This window comes from Erigeron canadensis, chromosome 4, assembly GCF_010389155.1.
Source record: "Erigeron canadensis isolate Cc75 chromosome 4, C_canadensis_v1, whole genome shotgun sequence".
Lineage (NCBI taxonomy): Eukaryota > Viridiplantae > Streptophyta > Magnoliopsida > Asterales > Asteraceae > Erigeron > Erigeron canadensis.
Window position 1 is genome coordinate 30,531,883 of NC_057764.1, and position 19,679 is coordinate 30,551,561.

The 19,679-nt window shown below is 33.9% G+C and overlaps 3 protein-coding genes across 3 annotated transcripts; all 3 read left to right on the forward strand.

The window, feature by feature from the left end:
- The first annotated feature begins 2,040 nt into the window (after positions 1 to 2,040).
- LOC122595916 (2-oxoglutarate and iron-dependent oxygenase domain-containing protein CP2-like) lies at positions 2,041 to 5,285 on the forward strand. The gene is made up of 9 exons (XM_043768393.1): positions 2,041 to 2,385; positions 3,259 to 3,306; positions 3,622 to 3,807; positions 3,888 to 4,038; positions 4,262 to 4,348; positions 4,470 to 4,594; positions 4,671 to 4,789; positions 4,870 to 4,981; positions 5,062 to 5,285. Exons 1-9 carry the CDS (start codon positions 2,089 to 2,091, stop codon positions 5,095 to 5,097), a joined length of 1,161 nt encoding a protein of 386 aa, XP_043624328.1. The 5' UTR covers positions 2,041 to 2,088; the 3' UTR covers positions 5,098 to 5,285.
- A 1,553-nt stretch (positions 5,286 to 6,838) lies between these two features.
- On the forward strand, positions 6,839 to 11,434 carry LOC122597761 (protein KRI1 homolog). The gene is made up of 2 exons (XM_043770329.1): positions 6,839 to 8,901; positions 11,181 to 11,434. The coding sequence occupies exon 1, from the start codon at positions 6,895 to 6,897 to the stop codon at positions 8,869 to 8,871; it is 1,977 nt and encodes a 658-aa protein (XP_043626264.1). The 5' UTR covers positions 6,839 to 6,894; the 3' UTR covers positions 8,872 to 8,901; positions 11,181 to 11,434.
- A 4,924-nt stretch (positions 11,435 to 16,358) lies between these two features.
- On the forward strand, positions 16,359 to 19,404 carry LOC122595520 (fructose-bisphosphate aldolase 3, chloroplastic). The gene is made up of 6 exons (XM_043767888.1): positions 16,359 to 16,750; positions 17,577 to 17,846; positions 17,948 to 18,057; positions 18,155 to 18,245; positions 18,416 to 18,685; positions 18,769 to 19,404. Exons 1-6 carry the CDS (start codon positions 16,589 to 16,591, stop codon positions 19,045 to 19,047), a joined length of 1,182 nt encoding a protein of 393 aa, XP_043623823.1. The 5' UTR covers positions 16,359 to 16,588; the 3' UTR covers positions 19,048 to 19,404.
- Positions 19,405 to 19,679: the final 275 nt, after the last annotated feature.

The following is a 19,679-nucleotide window of genomic DNA, read 5'->3' on the forward strand; positions in this document are numbered from 1 at the left end:
ATAAGTTTTTGATTGGTCAACCTTAAAATTTTACATTAATCATTCAAATTTAGCGGGTTAGTTGTATACAATGAACCAAATGAAAGTTATATTCACACAATAAAAAATATATACAAGTTACTTACACTTTCAGATACTTAACCCTTAAATACTAATATTAATATCTATTACTGACAACGCTTCTTTTATTATCCGTAATCAATAGTCATATTTTACAAATGGCAATCAAGCCACTTTATGATATCATGATTTAACACATTTAACAAACACTTCATGATATCACTCTTTTACCGTTTTAATAATTTAACTTTAACTTAAAATAGTACTTACTTAGTTACTTACCATATCGAAAATCAAATGCGTAAAATTAACCATATTAGGGTTTAATCTTAACTCAGTTTAAATCATTAGGTTTACATTTAATATTGATTGGTTTCACGCTTAACTAACAATCAAATGCGTAAAATTAACCATATTAGGGTTTAATCTTAACTCAGTTTAAATCATTAGGTTTACATTTAATATTGATTGGTTTCACGCTTAACTAACACTGTCACATTTACGTTTACCAAATCCGACTCGAATCCATCAATCTGATCCGGTTTTTAAAACATTAAAATCCTAACCACAACATCAAAACCCTAATTTATCATAAGCAAGACCAAAAACATAAAAAAAGACTTAGAAATAAAAAATAATTATATAATTAAGAACCCTAAGTTTTCTAAAAAACAACCATCATATCAGTCGAAAGGGGGAAGGATTCAGCAATATCCTCTGCAGCATCGACGATCGTCCGCGTTGCTAACGGTAACGTACTCGTGCCGTTGAACGCTAACTGCCGGCTACGGCTGAACCATAATCAGGATCACAAGGCGGATGATTATGACGATTTAGGTATCGAGTTCACTCCGTTGCTTTTCAGCTCATTGGAGAGATATTTCTATTCTACTTTGAATGGGGCAAGTGTGACTCCTAAAAACTTGCTCATAAATGCTATATTAGTTTTAATAACCATATGATTGAGTATATATATCAACGGGTGAATTCCCAATTAGTAATTCCATTTTCTGAGAAAATCAACCCACGACGATAATCATAATATTAAAATGATTGATCAATATCTCACGCCCTTACATAAGAACCCGTATGGGGATTGTCATGTGGTGGATAATCTGAGTAGGACTTAAAAACACAAAGGGAAAAGCTCATGTACGTTATGGTGGGTGGAGAGAAAGTCCTTTGAAATAAACAAAGTGTATATGAGAATACGAGATAATATATAACAAAAGATTAGAATGTATAAGGTGAATTTGAGTAGAGGATATAAAATTCGATCAATCTATATGTATTGAGGGGAAAGTGGGATAGTTATGAAACCTTAACCTCTCACTGCCGAACATGTATCCTAGATATAACCAGATTTGGTCGCTATTATCGTATGTATAAAGTTGGGTGTATATATAGTTGTTTTGTTTCCCATGTTCATTGGAATGAAAGGATATGGACATATTTCGTCTTTGTCGAAAGGGTTACGCATGGATATCTTTTTGGTGTAAAAGGCAACGAAGGCATGACTTTAAATATCAATATCAGTATCTCTTATTGACAACTCTTGTTTTATTTTCCGTCATCAATAATCATATACTCACATTTTACAAATTGCAATCAACCCACTTTACGATATAAATGCTTCCACACATTGAATAAACACTTCATGATTTCACCCTTTTATTGTTTTAACTTCAACTTAATACCATATCGACAATTAAATACAAATTAACCATATTAGGGTTTAGTCGTATCTCAATTAAAACCATCACGTTTACATATAATATCGATTGGTTTTAGGTTCAACTAACACCGTCATATCGTCATATTACGTTTACCAAATCCGACCCTAACCCAATCAATCCGATCCGGTTTTAAAAACATTAAAATCCCAACCACAACATAAAATTTAAAAAAAAAAAAAAAATCCTTACCACAACATCAAAACCCTAATTTATCATACACAAGACTTAAAAATATTAAAATAAATATATAATAACATTAGAACCCTAGAAAGTTTTCTAAAAAACAACCATCATGTCAGTCGAAAGGAGGAAAGATTCAGCAATATCCTCTGCAGCAACGGCGATCGTCCCCGTCGCCAACGGTAACGGACTAGCGCCGTCGAACGCTAACTACCGGTTACGGCTGAACCCTAATCAAGACCACAAGGCGGATGATTATGACGATTTAGGTATAGAGTTCACTCCGTTGCTTTTCAGCTCATTGGAGAGATATTTGCCGCCAAATCTGTTGAATGTACCTAGAGATACTAAGTATAATTATATGCGAGATATTTTGCATCGTTATTCTACTGATGTTGATCGTTCCAGAGTGAGTACTCCTGTTCTTCTAATTGTTATCATTCAATTTATATATATATATATATATATATGTATGTATTTTAGTTTAGATGTATTTCGTTACGAAATTCTGAATCATTTTATTGCTGCTATGTTTAAGTTTAGGATTTTCATTGGTTGATTAGGGATTATTAAGTTGATATGATGTATATATATATATATTCAGTATATCCCACACTAATATCTTAGGAATGTGGCTTTTGTTTGTTAACCCTGCTTAAGATTTGGAAGAAATGTTTGCAAGTAAAATTCCGGCTGTGAGATTTCTAGGAAGTATGTAGGTATAACTTGCCATATGAGGCTTGTGAACTTTGTGCTTAATATGAATTAAAGATTGATTGTATGCCGAGAGCGAAATTGATTATAAGTTAAAAGGGCATTGCATTCCTTTAATAAGTGTCTTTTTAGAGGGGTAAAATACATTAGCTTCTAGCTTTACATAATACAGAATAGGTTTTGCTGACAAAACATGACTTCGTGGAGGTAATTTGTTTCTTTTTGGGTTTTCTTGTATACAAAAAAAGATGTCGGTTTATGTTGTTATGAAACTTTTCAGTAATCTAATATTGGTTCATATTTTAGTTTATAATTGATGACTACTTGACTAGTATATGAAAGTATGATAACGAAATGTGATGATAAAAAAATTGAAAAATGACTACATAGTGCCTTTGAAGAAAAAGAGCAAATATGCCATAGATATCAAATCTTATTTTTATATCTTATTGTTTAGTTCCATTTTGATATGTTTTTCATAGTGTTTATTCTGGATATTATTTTTAAGTTTAAGTTAAATGTCTTTTCCTTGTTGTTAATTTTTTTTCTTCCCCCTTTATTTCACCAGGAGCAGAGGCACAAAGAGTACAGGCAAAAAATTGTATCCAATTATCAGGTAAATTATGATGTGATCTCCAATGGAAGGTTGTTTATTGGTTGATGTTTTTTTGATGGAGCATACATGTCATAGTTCACATAAAGATGTCTTGTAACATTTTTAAGCTCAGTTTTATTTCTTGGACATATGCTAATATTATAAAATGAACTGAATGGATACTATTTTTGTGAGGCCAAATGCGGACATTCATAGTCATTAAACTTCACATGCCAACTGAATGATAAGCTGCACTAGGATTTACTTTTCTAGGTTGTTTTGAACATTTATTCCATAACTTCATTAACTGATATGCAAATATGTTTTTCTTATCAGCCTCTGTACAAAGAACTATATAAAATGAATTCGTCAATGTTTTTCGTCCCATCATTTTTGAAGGCATTCAGTGCCAATGACAAGGAGAGAGATCAAAGTATTAAAAGCATAATGTCCGAACCCACTCCAGGAATCTACACATTTGATATGTTGCAGCCACATTTCTGTGAAATGTTGCTAAGTGAGGTATTAACTAGCTCGGTATTATAACCCTGTCTTGAGGTACTTTGGTTCTTATGTTTTCTTATCAGGTTCTGATTGCTTAGGTAGAAAATTTCGAGAAGTGGGTCCATGAAACAAAATTCAGAATCATGCGTCCGAATACAATGAACAAATTTGGCGCCGTTCTTGATGACTTTGGCATGGAAGTCACACTTAACACGTTGATGGAAGACTTCATACGCCAAATTTCTAAAAGTAAGTTCTATTACTGGCTGTCGGTTGAAAACAGGTTGAATCAGGAATGGGTAATAAGCTCTAAACCCATCCCTTTCCCATGTATGAAGAATCAGTCACTCTTGATCTGAAAAGCCACCCCCCATGACCCAACCCATCTTGTATAATTTTCTCTTTCAATCTCCCGTCTCTAATTTTGCCCTACGCGCCTCTTACAGCTTTTATGCCTTTCATACATATGCAGTTTATTTCCCTGATGTTGGAGGATATTCTCTTGATTCCCATCATGGATTTGTGGTCGAGTATGGACTGGATAGAGATCTTGACCTTGGTATGTGATAACTGGAATTTCCGTGTTTCTTAATCTTAATTTTGTTATTGGTATATTTGTTAATAATCTCAACACGTTGCCTTTTTATTGATCTTGAACACTTGTATATCTCCCGTTGTAGGTTTTCATGTGGATGACTCGGAAGTAACCCTGAACGTATGCTTGGGAAAGCAGTTTACTGGTGGGGAGTTGTTTTTTAGAGGTGTGCGATGTGAGAAACATGTGAATGGCGAAACATATCCTGAAGTACGTAAATATTTTTTTGTAATGTTTTTTTCTGTTTCTAAGTTCATAAAAACATGTTCTTCATATAAATACACAGGAAAATTTTGATTACCATCATGTCCCTGGACGTGCACTAATTCACCGGGGTCGTCATCGACACGGTGCTAGAGCAACCACATCCGGGCATAGAATTAATTTACTGCTGTGGTGCAAAAGGTATGTGATTTTCCAGTTCTGCACTTTTTTTAAATGTGTCCTCTTCTTCACTTGCTAAATTTGAACCTTTTTTGGTGCAGTTCTGTGCATAGAGAATTAAAAAAACATAAGAAAGATTTCTTAAACTATTGTGGGGAGTGCAAAAGGGAGAAGAAGGGAAGGCTTCTTCAGTTTATGGCTGCAAGGAAAAAGGTAACACTCTCGTCATTTTTTTTTTTAATTACTTTTTAAAGCTTCTATGAGTTAATGGTTGGCCTCTTTGATGCTATTAGGAGTTGCTTGTAGGTGAAGGGGAAGCTTCTTCTTGAACCTGCTATTAGAAGATTGTGAACGTGGTTAATTTTCACCATGTTTAAATATCTTTGTAAAGTTAGGTTTTTTAAAAAGCCAAACCACATAAAAAACCGTTTAGCTTCTCATCTTTTGTATGGTCATAAATATGTAATTGTAATGGATTGTTGTTTATTGAAATTATGATGTACCTTTTGTGATAAAATTTTGTTTGTTAGTAGTTAGTACACAAGACATATGCTCTATGTTTCTGCTCTTGTTTGGAACTGAAAACATATGCATGCCTTGTGATCTTGGTTCTGTAGTTCCTATAATTTTCATATTATGCCCTTAATTTGTTTTGATCTGGTATATTTTGGTTATTTAAAACCAAATCAATCCGGAGTGAACGACAGAAGGTAGGAGTATGAACAAGAGGTTAAATGCTAGAACGGACTAAACTGAGTAAGCATTCTGGAGCTTAACTAAGCATGTTCGGTTCATTTTGTAGTTCTCAAGTTTCTGAAAAACTGATTTTGGGTTAGGTTTAAACGCTCAAGTCCTGAACCAAAGCAATTTGTGTAAATGAAATTACCGGTCATGTTTTAGGGTTAAAGTTGTAAGCCAACAAGGCGTAGTACTTTCAACAAGGGATGCGTAGAACAGTTTAAAGTCACTCCAGTTTAATGAAACTTAAGAACTTAACTTGGATAGGATCACACCATATTACCAGTACCTGTTTGCTTTGTTTATTTTTTTTCCCCGAGTTTTAATTTCTGATACAAAGATGCAACTAAAAATATGCATGATATAGAGTAACTAATTTCAGATATAACAAATAAGTATATTTCTTTTTGGATCAGTTCATATAAATAATAGGCATTATAAGATCCAGGTTTGTTGGACTAATATGTTTCTTTCGTTGGCCAATTACTAGTGTCCAGTGTACTTCAATTAACCATTGATGAAACCCTTGTTGGTATGTTGAAACTCGAGTTCAAAGATAAGAAGAACTGACATTGAAGACATCTTAAGGAGACCAGCATGTTATGAAACCCCCAAATCAATCGGAATGCCACCATGAAATGTGAGTTAATCCATATGAAAGAGCATTTGCCACAGGAGAGGAGGGCCTCTGGACTAACAACGCCTCGAACAGTTTATACTACCGGCTAAAAGGTTTTAGTGAGAGGAAACTAACTTTTGTTGTAGTGAATGGATACTCCCATTTTCAAAAGAGAAGTTACCAATTAACAAACGTGATCCCATCCCAAATACGAAACAAATTTTTTCCCAAAAGTTTTTTTTTCCCATCATAAATTAATTATATATTCGTATTATGTGGTTAAGCAAGACTATATACTGTTAATTAACTTATTGTAATTGACGCTCATTACGCTGCTAATCGGTAGCATGTTTGTTGGAACGCTCCTATTTAATCCTCACATGCTACAATTCTAAAGTTAAACGATTTGTTTTGTTATTAAAAATAAAAACGTTTTGAATATAGTCATGTTTATATTTTGTTGGACAAACAATCTTTTACAAAAACCCTTGCTAATGGTTCGTTAGTCGTTACTTTACCGGTTGGCATAGGTTCGTCTAAGAGCTTGTCGATTTTTTCCTTTTGATAGAAGGTAAGGTCAGATGGTAACAAAAATGTATGTATGTAAATGAAAATGAACAAGGCATAGAAAAAGTGCTCTAATGATGAAAATGAAAACATGAGGGACTCAACAGGTAAATTATGTTTAAATAATAAACCCTAATTTCCCAAAACCTCACTTATCCTCGGCAATTCACAGCATACAAACTAACAACCAAAACAAATTGTGATGAAGCTATTTTCCGAAAACGACGGCGGCGAAGATCCCGTCGGAGACATATCAAAAATTGAAATCAACGATGAATATGCACGTCGGTTCGAGCACAACAAAAAGCGCGAAGATTTGCAGCGGTTCGAAGAGCTTAAAAAGAAAGGTATTGTTGATTCAGAGAATGAAGAATCATCTTCTGAAGAAGAAGATGATGATAATGTTGTTAATTATTCAAGTAAGAATGATTTGAAGTTTTTTGATGCTTTAATTAAAGTTAGAAATAAGGATCCTATTTTGAAAGAAAAAGAGGCTAAGTTATTTGATGATTCTGATACTGATGAGGATAATAATGAGATTAATGATAATGATGATGTAAGTAAGAAGAAAAAGAAAAAAATGTATTTGAAAGATGTGACTGCAATGCATTTGCTTGAAAATGGGCCGGAATTTGAGGATGTGGAGGAGAATAAGAAAATGAGTTATAAAGAGGAACAAGAGGCGTTACGGAATGAGTTTTTGGATGCGGCGGATAAGGATGATGATGGAGGGGAGTTGTTGAAGGTGAAAGATGGGAAAGAAGACGAGGAAAGTGAGGACGGAGAGTATGTGAAGAAGTTAGATGAGTATTTTAAGGAGGACGAGAAGTTGGATGAGAACGAGAGGTTTTTGAAGGATTATTTTAGGAAGAAGATGTGGTTGGCGAAGGATGAGGGCGGTGGGAGTAAAGGGTTGGATATTGATGATGGATTTGATGTGTCGGAGGATGAGGCGGCGTTGGAGAAGCAAGAGGATTACGAGAGGGAGTTTAATTTTAGGTTTCAGGAGAATGCAGGGGATAGAGTGTGGGCGTATTCGAGGACGTTTGATGGGGTGAGGAAGAAGGAGAATGGTAGGAAGGTACAAAGGAAGAATAAAGAAGAGAGGATGGCGCAGGCGGAGACTGAGAGGAGGGAAGAGTTGAAGTATTTGAAGAATTTGAAGAAGAAAGAGATGAATGAGAAGATTAGGAAGATTAGGGAGATAGCGGGATTTAAGGAAGATGACGATTGTGTGTTGGATGAACGTGATCTTGAGGAAGAGTTTGATCCCGTAGAGTATGATAAAAAGATGAAGAAGGCGTTTGATGATAGTTTTTATGAAGCAGAAGATGTGGATCCTGAGTTTGGTAGTGATGAAGAAGATGGTGAGTTGGAAAAACCGAATTTTGATGCTGAAGATGATTTGCTTGGTCTTCCGAAAGGGTGGGATGAAAAGTTTGGTACGGGTGATGGTTTCTTGGCTACTAGAGAAAGAACCTTGAAAAACAAGGTTGCAAATGGAGGACATGATGAACAAACGAACGATGATGAGGATATGGATGATGATGATGAAGAAGAAGAAGAAGAAGAAGAAGAAGCAGAAGAAGAACCGATTATAGAAGAACGTAAAAAGAGAAAGCGGAAAACTTCCAAGTTAGAAGAGGAACTGATAAAGAAGGAGTTAGAAGAATATTATAAACTGGATTATGAAGATACTATTGGAGACTTAAAGACAAGGTTTAAGTACAGGCCTGTTAACAAGAACACTTATGGGTTAAAACCAAAGGAAATTTTAGTAGTTGATGATAAGGAGTTGAATCAGTTAATTCCTTTGAAGAAATTGGCAACATACAGGGAAGACGACTTCGTTGTTCCTCGTAATAAAATAAAAGAACAAAAGCAGAGGATTAGATCTCTTCTTAAAGGAGAGTCATCTTATGGTCCTGACAATGGCAGCAAGAGGTCCAGACATGATTCTGATCTTCTTGACAATGGAAGCAAGAGGTCCAAACATGACGACGGGGATGCAGAAACTGAAAAGCCAAAATCAGATGTCCAAAATGATGGTCCGGAAAAACTATCTAGGAAACAACGAAGAAAGATGAAGCAAAAGGATCTTGCGCTGTCAACTTCAAGAAAAATAGCATATAACATGTTGCAACCTAAACCCAAAAACAAAAAGAAAAACAAAGCATAGGGGAACTCTTCAAACAAATGAATATAAAAGGTACTCTCTAGTTGATTTAGCTTTACGGTTCGTGCCTTCTTTATCATGGTTGATTTGGAACCAACGCTAATGTAATTTTTTTCAAATTGTGCAACTTTAGTTATGGTAAAGATGTCTTATAATGGTGTAACCTTGCCCGATTTATTTAGTTAAGTTGTCAAGTTGTATTATCGTGCAGCTTTGAGCTGTAATTTAGAGCCGCTTTTATAACTACCCCAAGAATTAAGAGCTACTAGAACTTTGGCAAACATAGATCTGGATGGAGAAGTGTAACAAAAGTATTTTTAAGTACAAGGCAGACTTAAAAAGCATATAAGTTAGAAATATGGAGTTCTTTAAGTTCGATCCATCTCTGCGTTCAGAAATAGAATCTTGATGACTAAAAAAAGTCTAATACTACCAACCCTTACTTTTGTGCTTAAGTATGATGAGTACACAAGCAAAGTAACAATTAAGAGAACTCAAAGGACTGGAGATCTGTATATATATTACGACAAGCAGTTTACATGTCATTCACAAGCTACTTCCTATGGTTAATTTACTTGTCGCGTTGTTGCTGTTAAATGACATTGCTGCTACTGTTAAGTAATCTGTATCACGCTGACCTGGTCCTCACTCCGCACTAAGTTTGAATTCTCCAAATCGTTGCATAAATATACAAATAGTCAAATATATAAGCCAAAAAGGAGCACATTTGGTCATGCATATGCAATGAGCCAATGATTACTGTTGCAAAGGAAAAAAAACTACAGGAATGCCTCATACAGTAGACTGAGTTCACAGTTGTGAGAAATATCTTACCTGATTCAAAATTCCCTTCCTGGTTAATAGGTTTTTGTACACAACTTTGTTACTTTCAACATCATCAGACCTCACACATAGAAGTAGACTGAGTTCAAAGCTGTATACAACATCAACATCCCCTCGTATAAAACCTACATTATATCTCTTTGCTCTAAAATCTTAATTATGATGCATTTGTTAAAGTAGAGGCACGTCATAAGTTATTGACACGAAAATTTTAAACTGGATGTAAATGTAAACATTAGCAACAAAGTCCCTCCTGATCTAGCTCTTCTGACTGAGTTAACATTCACTTAAATCCTCTGCTGAGTATCATGATATGCTGTTATCTGTATTCATCATTCCCCCATCTGATAGTGTGTTGCCTTTGTGATTTTTTACTTTCAGGATAGGTTTTTTTGTTTTAATCCTTTTGTATTCTAATGGTGTAGTTTATATCTAATTGAATGAAATGGGAAAAAAAAATCTTGCATTTTTCAGGCTTTCAGTCAACGAGAGGGCTTCTAATTTTGGATATGATCTAGATGTGTTACAAAGTGTTGATATATAGACAATTTAAGTTTTCTCTCAGAGATTGCTTTATGAAACAATTAAATTCTGCAATGAGGAACACCACTGAATAGTCTGTCTACCGACACAGAAGTATACTAAACCTTTAGTATTCTTGCGTAGTGGCTATCATTCTCATCACAAATGAAAGTTCGCAGTTTTTAATTATATATCCGCCTGATGGGTAGGAGTTTTGTGTTAATGGTTTGTTAATTATGCTATCAATACATTATACATATAAATTATTAAGTGGAATTGAACGAACTCTATTCACTCAATGAAATTTTAAAAGTGTTATTTAAAATACATCTGGATGAACAAGTAAAGAAAAATATTTTTGTTAAGCTGGTGCTTTAAAATGTTACAGTCTACTTGAAACCCAAATTATTATTCAACTTTAAGTTATGACAACATAATCAGCGCTTTGTTATTCTTATTTCCTACTTTTACTATTTCTAGTTGTTTTTAAGATTGCCTATTTTGACGTGAATGCATCTTATAAAGTTTTTAGAATGGCTTGTTTTGACCTGTTACTTTTTTACCTACCCAATCCAACCCAACCTGTTGATTTTGCCACTCTACTGAACTGTAAACCAATTCTCTTAGCAAATTTGACTTTCACTGTATAATGCCTAACTTTTGTGAATTATTTACACATTGGAACATACATTTCCTCCTCAAAATGTTTGTGGTATGTTTGAGTGTATGGTTGGTTTAAGTTGAAGCAGGTAGATTTAGTTCAGGTAAATGGTCAAAACGTGAAGTTTTTTGTACTAGTTGAAACAGGTCCCGCGCAAGTTCTATCGAATACCCACCAATTTGCCACCCGAAAGTTGCATTTCTGAATGTGTATTAGTTAATCAATATCTTGTCAGAAGTTGCTTGTTCTGTATTAACAGAGTGTTATCTTTGTTTTAATTCTGCAGTTTTGAGTTTGGATCAAACCATAGAGCTCTCTATAGCATGCAAGACAACAAGTAAAGAGTCCTCTCACAGGTTTATCGTTTCAAGCAGTATGCAATCTCCACCAAGTCCCACTAATTTGGAGATCAATTTTGAGTTACCTTATTTCTAGATGAAATGTTGTTATTTCTAGTTTTGACTCATAAGACATTGTAGTTTTGCACCTGTTTAGAGTTGAATCATCGAATGGAGATTGTTTGTATCGAGTTTGTTTTCAGCCTTTGTTATCACATTCAATCTTATCTTATATTTTTTTTTATATATGAACCATGTAGTGTTGTCTTTTATCACATGATGTAATACTTGAATGTGCAAAATGGTATTTTGAATTGAAATTTATTTTCATTGACTTACGGAAATAAGGGTGATAATGACAAAGTGAGATCATTCGAGTTATTTTTGTTGTTTTATAGTGGAAGTTGACAGGCGTTGGAGGTTTGAAATCTGTCGATTGTTTGGTGAGATTTGTGGTGTAGGCCCCGAGGACCACCATCACCGATGTGTTTTTCTTGTTTTTTTAAACTTCAAATTACCAAACAACCCATCATTTGGGTATTATTGTTAGTGAAAACTTAAGTAAAACATGTAGTACCTATCTTAAGTAAACATGTATATTTTAGGGGAGGATTATGTATTCACTGAAATCTCTATAAATTAATAGTGTTGTGACTGAAATACTTTATTAATTTAACGAGTTATTAATTTATCGAGTGTTGATTTCCACTAATCTCTTAAGTTGGGTCTGAACAAATTATTAATATTATCGAGGTATTAATTTATCAAGTATTAATTTATAGAGGTTTGATTGTATTTATTAAATTCAAAGATTTAATTTGTAACTTTTTTTAACATGGCAGTACTAAGATAAATAAAATCATGCGGATCATTTTCCCTTAGCGTTAGTATTTCTTTTTCAAAATAGGTTTTGCACATTTGAAAGTATTTCTTTTTCAAAATAGGTTTTGCACTTTTGCTTTCAAAAGATTACGCATTTGGTTTTTCAAATTTTTATTAAGCAAATAAAACTTATTCAAATCATTGGTAGCCTCGTGATTCGGCATTTGATGTGATTTCATTCCCAATTCTTTCCATTTAAACATCTTCATATGAATGAGAATGACTCCCTTGGAGACGATTTGGAGACGCTAAAAGAGATGATATTTTTCTTGATTTTTCAATATTATTGCACTAAAACTAACAAGGATTTAAAAAAGTTCAAATATAAGAAAGTAAATTTTGTACAAGAAGGAAAAACTAAATGTTGAAATTAGATGTCCAATTAATGTGTGACATTTCATTTTGTTGGAGAGCCACAAAAAACTGCTTGATTTGATTTTCTTGAAGGCGAAGTGTATTGACGAGGTTTTGTTGGAGAAGGTGCATTCTTTACTAATTTTCCAGATGATCAAAGGCAGGGATGATGAGGTTAAATAGCATACTTTTTTTTTTAGGTGATTTGTGGAGTCCAAAGAGTTCCTTCAATTGAGATGGTTTCGTAAGTGGGAACTTACACCATGTGAGAATATAACATGTTTGCAGAGCTTCATTCCAAAATTAGGTGTTGTCAGGTCTCAATAAGGGGAGAGGGAACACTAGTCGGGTAGGGGCTCGGGTTCAATGAAACCAATCGGTAACACCGCCGCAACCATTCGGGTAAGACTCGGGTAAGAGATTTCGGGTAGCAAATCAATTTTGGAAGCCGATGCGTGGGTTGGAAATATGACCATTGAAAAGCTTTGTCTCCCCACATCTTTGCTTCTTTTATTTTCCTGGTTTTCATGATATACTGATACATATACGAGAGATGAGAATATAAGGCTGTTGGGTACCTAAGCTTAGCTGTGGAACAATCACATATTGTTTTTCTAATCCATAAAATTCATGGAGGCCTAAACATTTATTCATTAATCAAGAAATATTAAAAACTTTGTACGTGAGGGGTTCCACACCTAAGCTTAAATGCCAGAAAGCCTTATATTCCCTTATCCTACATATATTATATAAATATGGATTTTTTTTTTTGAGAGCACATGTCTAATGTAAAAGATGATGGAATTTTCCACTTTCACCTATCCATATTTGGTCCCTCCATTTTTATAAATATATTCTTTTAATTTCCAATTATTCATGTTTGTTTTTTTCTTTTATTATTCTTAAACTACTACTGTAATGTTTATTTTTATTTAATGAATTGTTTTAAGTTAATATTTATATAGTTTAAATATTTATGTAATAAAAAATGAAAAGGAAAAAGAAATTGAGTAAGTTTAATGAATAGGGTATGTATTACCTATGATTTGGGTAGAAATTGGATAGAATTGTATAGTTGTGAGTTGAAAGATTTTGATTGGAAAAGGAATTGACTAAGTTTGCTTAGTTGGGTAGTACCCCCTCCCCCCTAAGGTATATTTATTTTTAATGCATAAACAACTAAAAATTTGTGTATAAAACATTTGAACAGTATCTTAAAGTCTGAATATTTTAAAGAGCTTTTAGTTTGAAAAGTATCTCAACTTGTCACATTTTATTTTATTAGGATCTCAATAAAAAAATTTCTATTGTAGGAACAAAAACCGGATAAAACATATGTGTTAAGCCTACCATCAGATAGTTAATCATTTTTTATTTTTATTTATTTTATAATTTATAAGTTTCTCCTACCCCTCTCTCTCTCTCTCTCGACTCTCTCTCACTTTAAGCAGTATCATATCAAAAAAAATAAAATTATAACGATGGTGTACAAAAAAAATCAATAAAGATGGTGTACAAAATTGTCGATCAACACCCATTCTTTAAGCAGTATCATATCAATTTAATTTTCCTTTGAAGTCAATAACGATGCGCCATACCCTTATTCTTTTAATCCCCAAATCATTCTTGAACTATCTGCGACTCCATTTTTACGGCAACACCATTTTTTCCGGCGACACCATATTTACGTTGACCCACATCTTCGATCTTCAAACTAATTACTTGTCACCGATTATGAATTTGTGTTTCAAACAATGAATTTGAAAACATCAAATCCGGCAGATCTTGACACAAATATACCTATCAAATTATTGTTAGATCGTGTCGGGTTCTCACTACACCCAAATCTTTTCAGGCTTCTCATCTCCATCAACCACCCAAAACTTTTAATCTAGCTATTTCATAACTTTGGGTGGTTTCCTTTTAATTGATATATCTCTTTTCATGTGTGGTAAATATGTAACAAAAATTATTCTGATGAAAGGAAGAAGAGGTAGAAGTAGAATGAAAGGACGTAATGGTTTTGAAGTATGGTATATTGATAGTTTGATACAGATTTGTGTTTAGTCCTTTTCTTTTAATGAGATGATATATAGATATAGATCTTGGTGGGGAAAGGTTTGTTCAAAAGAGAGGTGTGGCAGGATTCATACTTTCGTAGGTGAAGATCAGAGATGGGTTACGAGGGTGTAGATGCCAGATGACCGAAGATGAATTCTAAGGCTTGAGTTGATGTCCAGTAATGTTGGCCGGAGGTGAATTCAGACGAGGGTGTTGTTGGTTTTGAAGTATGGTAACTTTTATTAGACTAAAATAGTAGTGAGGTCAAAATTGAAGAGGGGTCCACATGGGTATTAAATAATATATAACCGGGTAGAATATCATTTAGCCGGTAAAAAGCCCAACAAAGTTGTTTTAGCCGTTTTTTGTCCCCACAATAGGACATTTTTTTCTTGAGACCCCAATAAAATAAAACGTGATAAGTTGAGGTACTTTGCAAGCTAAAAGCCCTATTTTAAATATTTTCTTATTTTAGCTTAAAATTTAACGCTCTAATAAAATTTAATGCAAAATCAATTAGGTCAAAATTATTATCATGAATTTAAAAGTTAACATTACAATAAATGTAAAACGATAAAAGAATCAAATAAAAAGATAAGTTTGTAATATTATACCATTACAACTTTTTCTTATACCCAATATGAAAGACATTATCTCATTCGACATTCTCACCATATATCTTTACTAAACAACTGAAAACACATTCGGCTACCGTGTATTTCACAAACACAATTCTAATACGAACATACTATCAATCTGAAAAGTTATTTCTAAATGTCTTTGAAAAGAAAATGTTTGAAATTTATATTTAAATGTAGGATACCATTTTTAATTTAGGGATTAATCATTGGAAAAATAACATATTTTTTCTTTTGTACATGGTTGCCCAATAAACTAGAATATTGATGTTTATCATCCACAAATTTGTAATTTTTGTACGTTGTTGACCAAAACGACATGCTATAACCGGTTACACTTTATTGAGCTGACGTGACAACTTATCTGGTCATGACGTGACAACTTACATGTTACATGTATTTTTTCTTTTGTACATGGTTGCCCAATTTACTTTTGTTTATTGATATGTATCACCCACAAACTTGTAAATTTTGTACATGGTTGACCAAAGGCACATGTCATAACTGTTAAATTAATAATATGGATACTAGGTGTTCATTACTTCATTATACATGATTGACCAAAACTTTTTATTATTATTTAAATTAATAATATGGATATTAGGTATATATTATACTGATGACATGGATCCTAATAAACTAACTTCTTCACAAAATACACCCGTCTCGTGTTTTTTAAATAAATAAAAAAAAGCTAATAGATGAAACAGGCGTGGCTAGCTCTTTAATCCCGGTGATGAAACCAACGACGGGTTGAAACAGCTAATTACATCTGTTTCATTATGTGGTTGTTGAGTTAATAAAGATGAAGCCACGTCTGTATTTAATAAAAAAATGTTGGATTTATTAGATATCAATATAATACAGACTAAATATCCATATTGTTAATGTTAATCATAAGAAAAACATTTTCACCATATCAATTGGTTATAACATATGTTTTTGGTCAACTGTGTATAAAATTTACAAGTTTGTGAGTAATATACATCAATATTTTACTTTATTAATAAACTATATACACAAAAAAAAATTACATTGATTCTCCATTCCATATACTCGTATTAATTATGTCTCACGAGTCATGATCTCATAGTATATATAAAAAAAAAAAAAAAGGGTAAACTGGTCCTTTGAAGAAGCTGAAATGACACCTACCTTCTACTAGAGTTTAGTTATTTGGGGGTGGGTTGGTAGTTCCGCACACCACCTTTCACCCTTATTATATCACACAAAATAAAACAATCTTCCCCTTCTCTACTTGCCTTTGCGGACTAAACGAAGCTCCCTTCCTTTATAAACACCACCTTCTTTCTCACTCTCTCTTGATCTCTCCTCATCTTTTTTATATCTATATCTATATTTAATATCTATTTATAAACAGATTATTATTATTTAGTTTATAAATAGTACAGTATCTAGAAATGGCGTGTGCAAGTTTCGTAAAACTAAACACAGCATCATCATCACCGTGGATCGGTCAACGATCATTCAATCAACGTTCCGGATCTTCCTCCCGATCATCCGCAGCTCGCGTTTCCGTCATCCGTGCCGGATCTTACTCCCAGGAGCTTGTTCAAACCGCTGTATGTATATATATACATATATATTTTCTATTCGTAGTTTTCCTATTTACGTTGAAATTTGATCTGATTACCAGTAGTATATCTCTAATTGTTATGCTAATTAAAGCTGAATGTTAGGTTTGGTGCAATTGTCTTTAATTAATTAATTGATTAATTATTTTTTTCAATTATTAATTAGGCTACTGTTGTGGTAGGCTGGGTGATCACATGCCTTTTTTTCTACTTCATTATCAGCAATACTATTTAATTTAATTTCTTATTTTTTAGTATTACTACTATTGTACTTTGTTGACCTTTTTTTTTACTTATGATCTTTTTATGTTTTTTCTTCTTTTTGAAATGATAATTTTTATTGCATACTAGTCTGTATCTAATATAAGAGTTTCATGTTCAACTAGTTACTGTGTATGCTAAGTGTAAAACCACATTTACAAGTTATTTATAAGTTGGTAATCAGTTTTGCTACATTCTTGTGTGTGTATTGATGATGTTGCTGAATGCTGATTTACTGAAGTATATATTTTTATCATTTCAAATTTCATAAGGGGTTCTTTTTACAATTTAAAACCTTTTCAGTTAGTTTTATATATGCCAGATTGATCGACTTCAGTTACATATCTTAACATGAAACTTTTCTCTACGATTTTGAGTTCATTTCTACAATCAAGTTTGTTTCTTTCGGACTTTCGGTAGAGAAAAGAGATAAAATTTTGTTACTTTCTAAGATGTTTATGAAATATTTGGTACTACGAATAACTTTTGGCATGTTGCAATTTATGTTTTCTTCTTGGTTTGGTACTAAAGGTTGTTTCTTTTGGTCGTGTAGAAAACAATTGCTTCGCCTGGTCGTGGTATCCTTGCTATCGACGAGTCAAATGCAACTTGTGGAAAGAGATTGGTGTCTATCGGATTAGACAACACCGAAGCCAACAGGCAAGCCTATAGACAACTTCTATTGACCACTCCTGGATTGGGTCAGTACATTTCTGGTTCCATCCTATTTGAGGAGACCCTATACCAGTCAACTACTGATGGAAAGAAGATGGTTGACTGCTTGCGCGAGCAGAACATCGTACCCGGTATCAAAGTTGACAAGGTATGACAAGTTGTTGAAGTTGAAATTCATTCCATCAACCCCGTAAATCGTTTATGATAACTGTTGAATTTTATTCTTACATATTCAGTTTTGTTACACAGGGTTTGGTTCCCCTTCCAGGATCCAACAACGAATCTTGGTGCCAAGGGTTAGATGGATTGGCTTCCAGATCAGCCGAGTATTACAGCCAAGGAGCTCGTTTTGCCAAGTGGTGAGATATATATCATACTCATTGATAACATACTATTTTACGGGCAAAAGCTATAAATATGGCATAGCACTAATCATTTTCTTATGCTATTCTGTAGGCGTACTGTTGTAAGTATTCCTTGTGGTCCATCTGCATTGGCTGTGAAAGAAGCAGCATGGGGACTTGCACGTTATGCTGCTATTTCCCAGGTTTGTTATCTGAGTGTGAAGGAATTATAATCTTTGAAATTATCAGAATTCTATTAAACTGATTAAGATACATCTATAGATAATATAATCTTACAAAACAAACTGTATCTGTACTCGCTAAATATGATTAGAATGTCATATGATCTGTAAGTCGTTACCTTTGTTATCAGGACAACGGTTTGGTGCCTATTGTGGAGCCTGAGATTCTTCTTGATGGTGACCACAGCATCGACACCACACTTGAAGTGGCCGAAAGAGTTTGGTCCGAAGTGTTCTATTACTTGGCAGAAAACAATGTTATGTTTGAGGGAATTTTGCTAAAGCCCAGCATGGTTACACCAGGAGCTGACCACAAGGAAAAGGCAGACCCAGAAACCATTGCTAAATATACACTAACTATGCTCAAGAGGAGGGTCCCACCTGCAGTTCCTGGAATCATGGTATGTATGCATGGCCATTTGTCACAATTCCTTTTGTTTAAATTAATTATATGTGTTTCTAAGTAGAAGTTTGGGTTATGTAGTTTTTGTCAGGAGGACAATCTGAAATGGAAGCTACACTTAACCTACACGCGATGAACCAAAGCCCTAACCCATGGCACGTATCCTTCTCATACGCACGTGCTCTTCAAAACTCTGTTCTCAAGGCATGGCAAGGACGCCCCGAGAATGTAGAAGCAGGCCAGAAAGCTCTTTTGACCCGTGCTAAAGCAAACTCATTGGCGCAGCTCGGAAAGTACTCTGCTGAAGGTGAAAGTGAAGATGCTAAGAAAGGAATGTTTGTCAAGGGGTACACCTACTAAGCTTGGAAGGTATCACTTAGGTTGGTTCAATATTTTCAGTTATGGAAGCCAAGGGACTCGAAAAGTTCAGTTTGATTTGTTCCGTCCATCCATTTTGACTTCTACTTGTAATTTTGCATTTGCTTGAATAATTTGGTCTGTTATGACAATGAGAGAAAACTAAGATCTGACCCATTAATTGTGGGGTGGTCAAAGGTGAGGGGGTGAGTCGTGGGTGTATGTACCATCTTAAAGTTATGTCGTCATAGACATGTTTTGAAAGAATCATACTATAAGGCTAGTTTTGTGCAAAAAAGATTCCAGGTTTTCATTTCTCTTATGTGTTGTTAAATTGAGATCAAAACAGTCTGGATGAAAGGTATCTTTTTTGGCAATTACATGATGGTAATCGTTCGAGTAGAATGCATTTATGTGATGGTGTGTGTTGTATTACTGTACTGTTGTATGTGAAGGTAGTATCATAATGATGCACCTGTTACATGCTTATCTGAATATCTTATAGTTAGGCAATGGATCGAGTCATTTGATGTCATATCGTTTTGTTATTTCAATTCCTTAAGAGAGTGCCGTCAAATGAATGCCCTTGCTCTGCGCTTATCCCATTGTCATGTTATAGTTAGTGGGCACCTTTA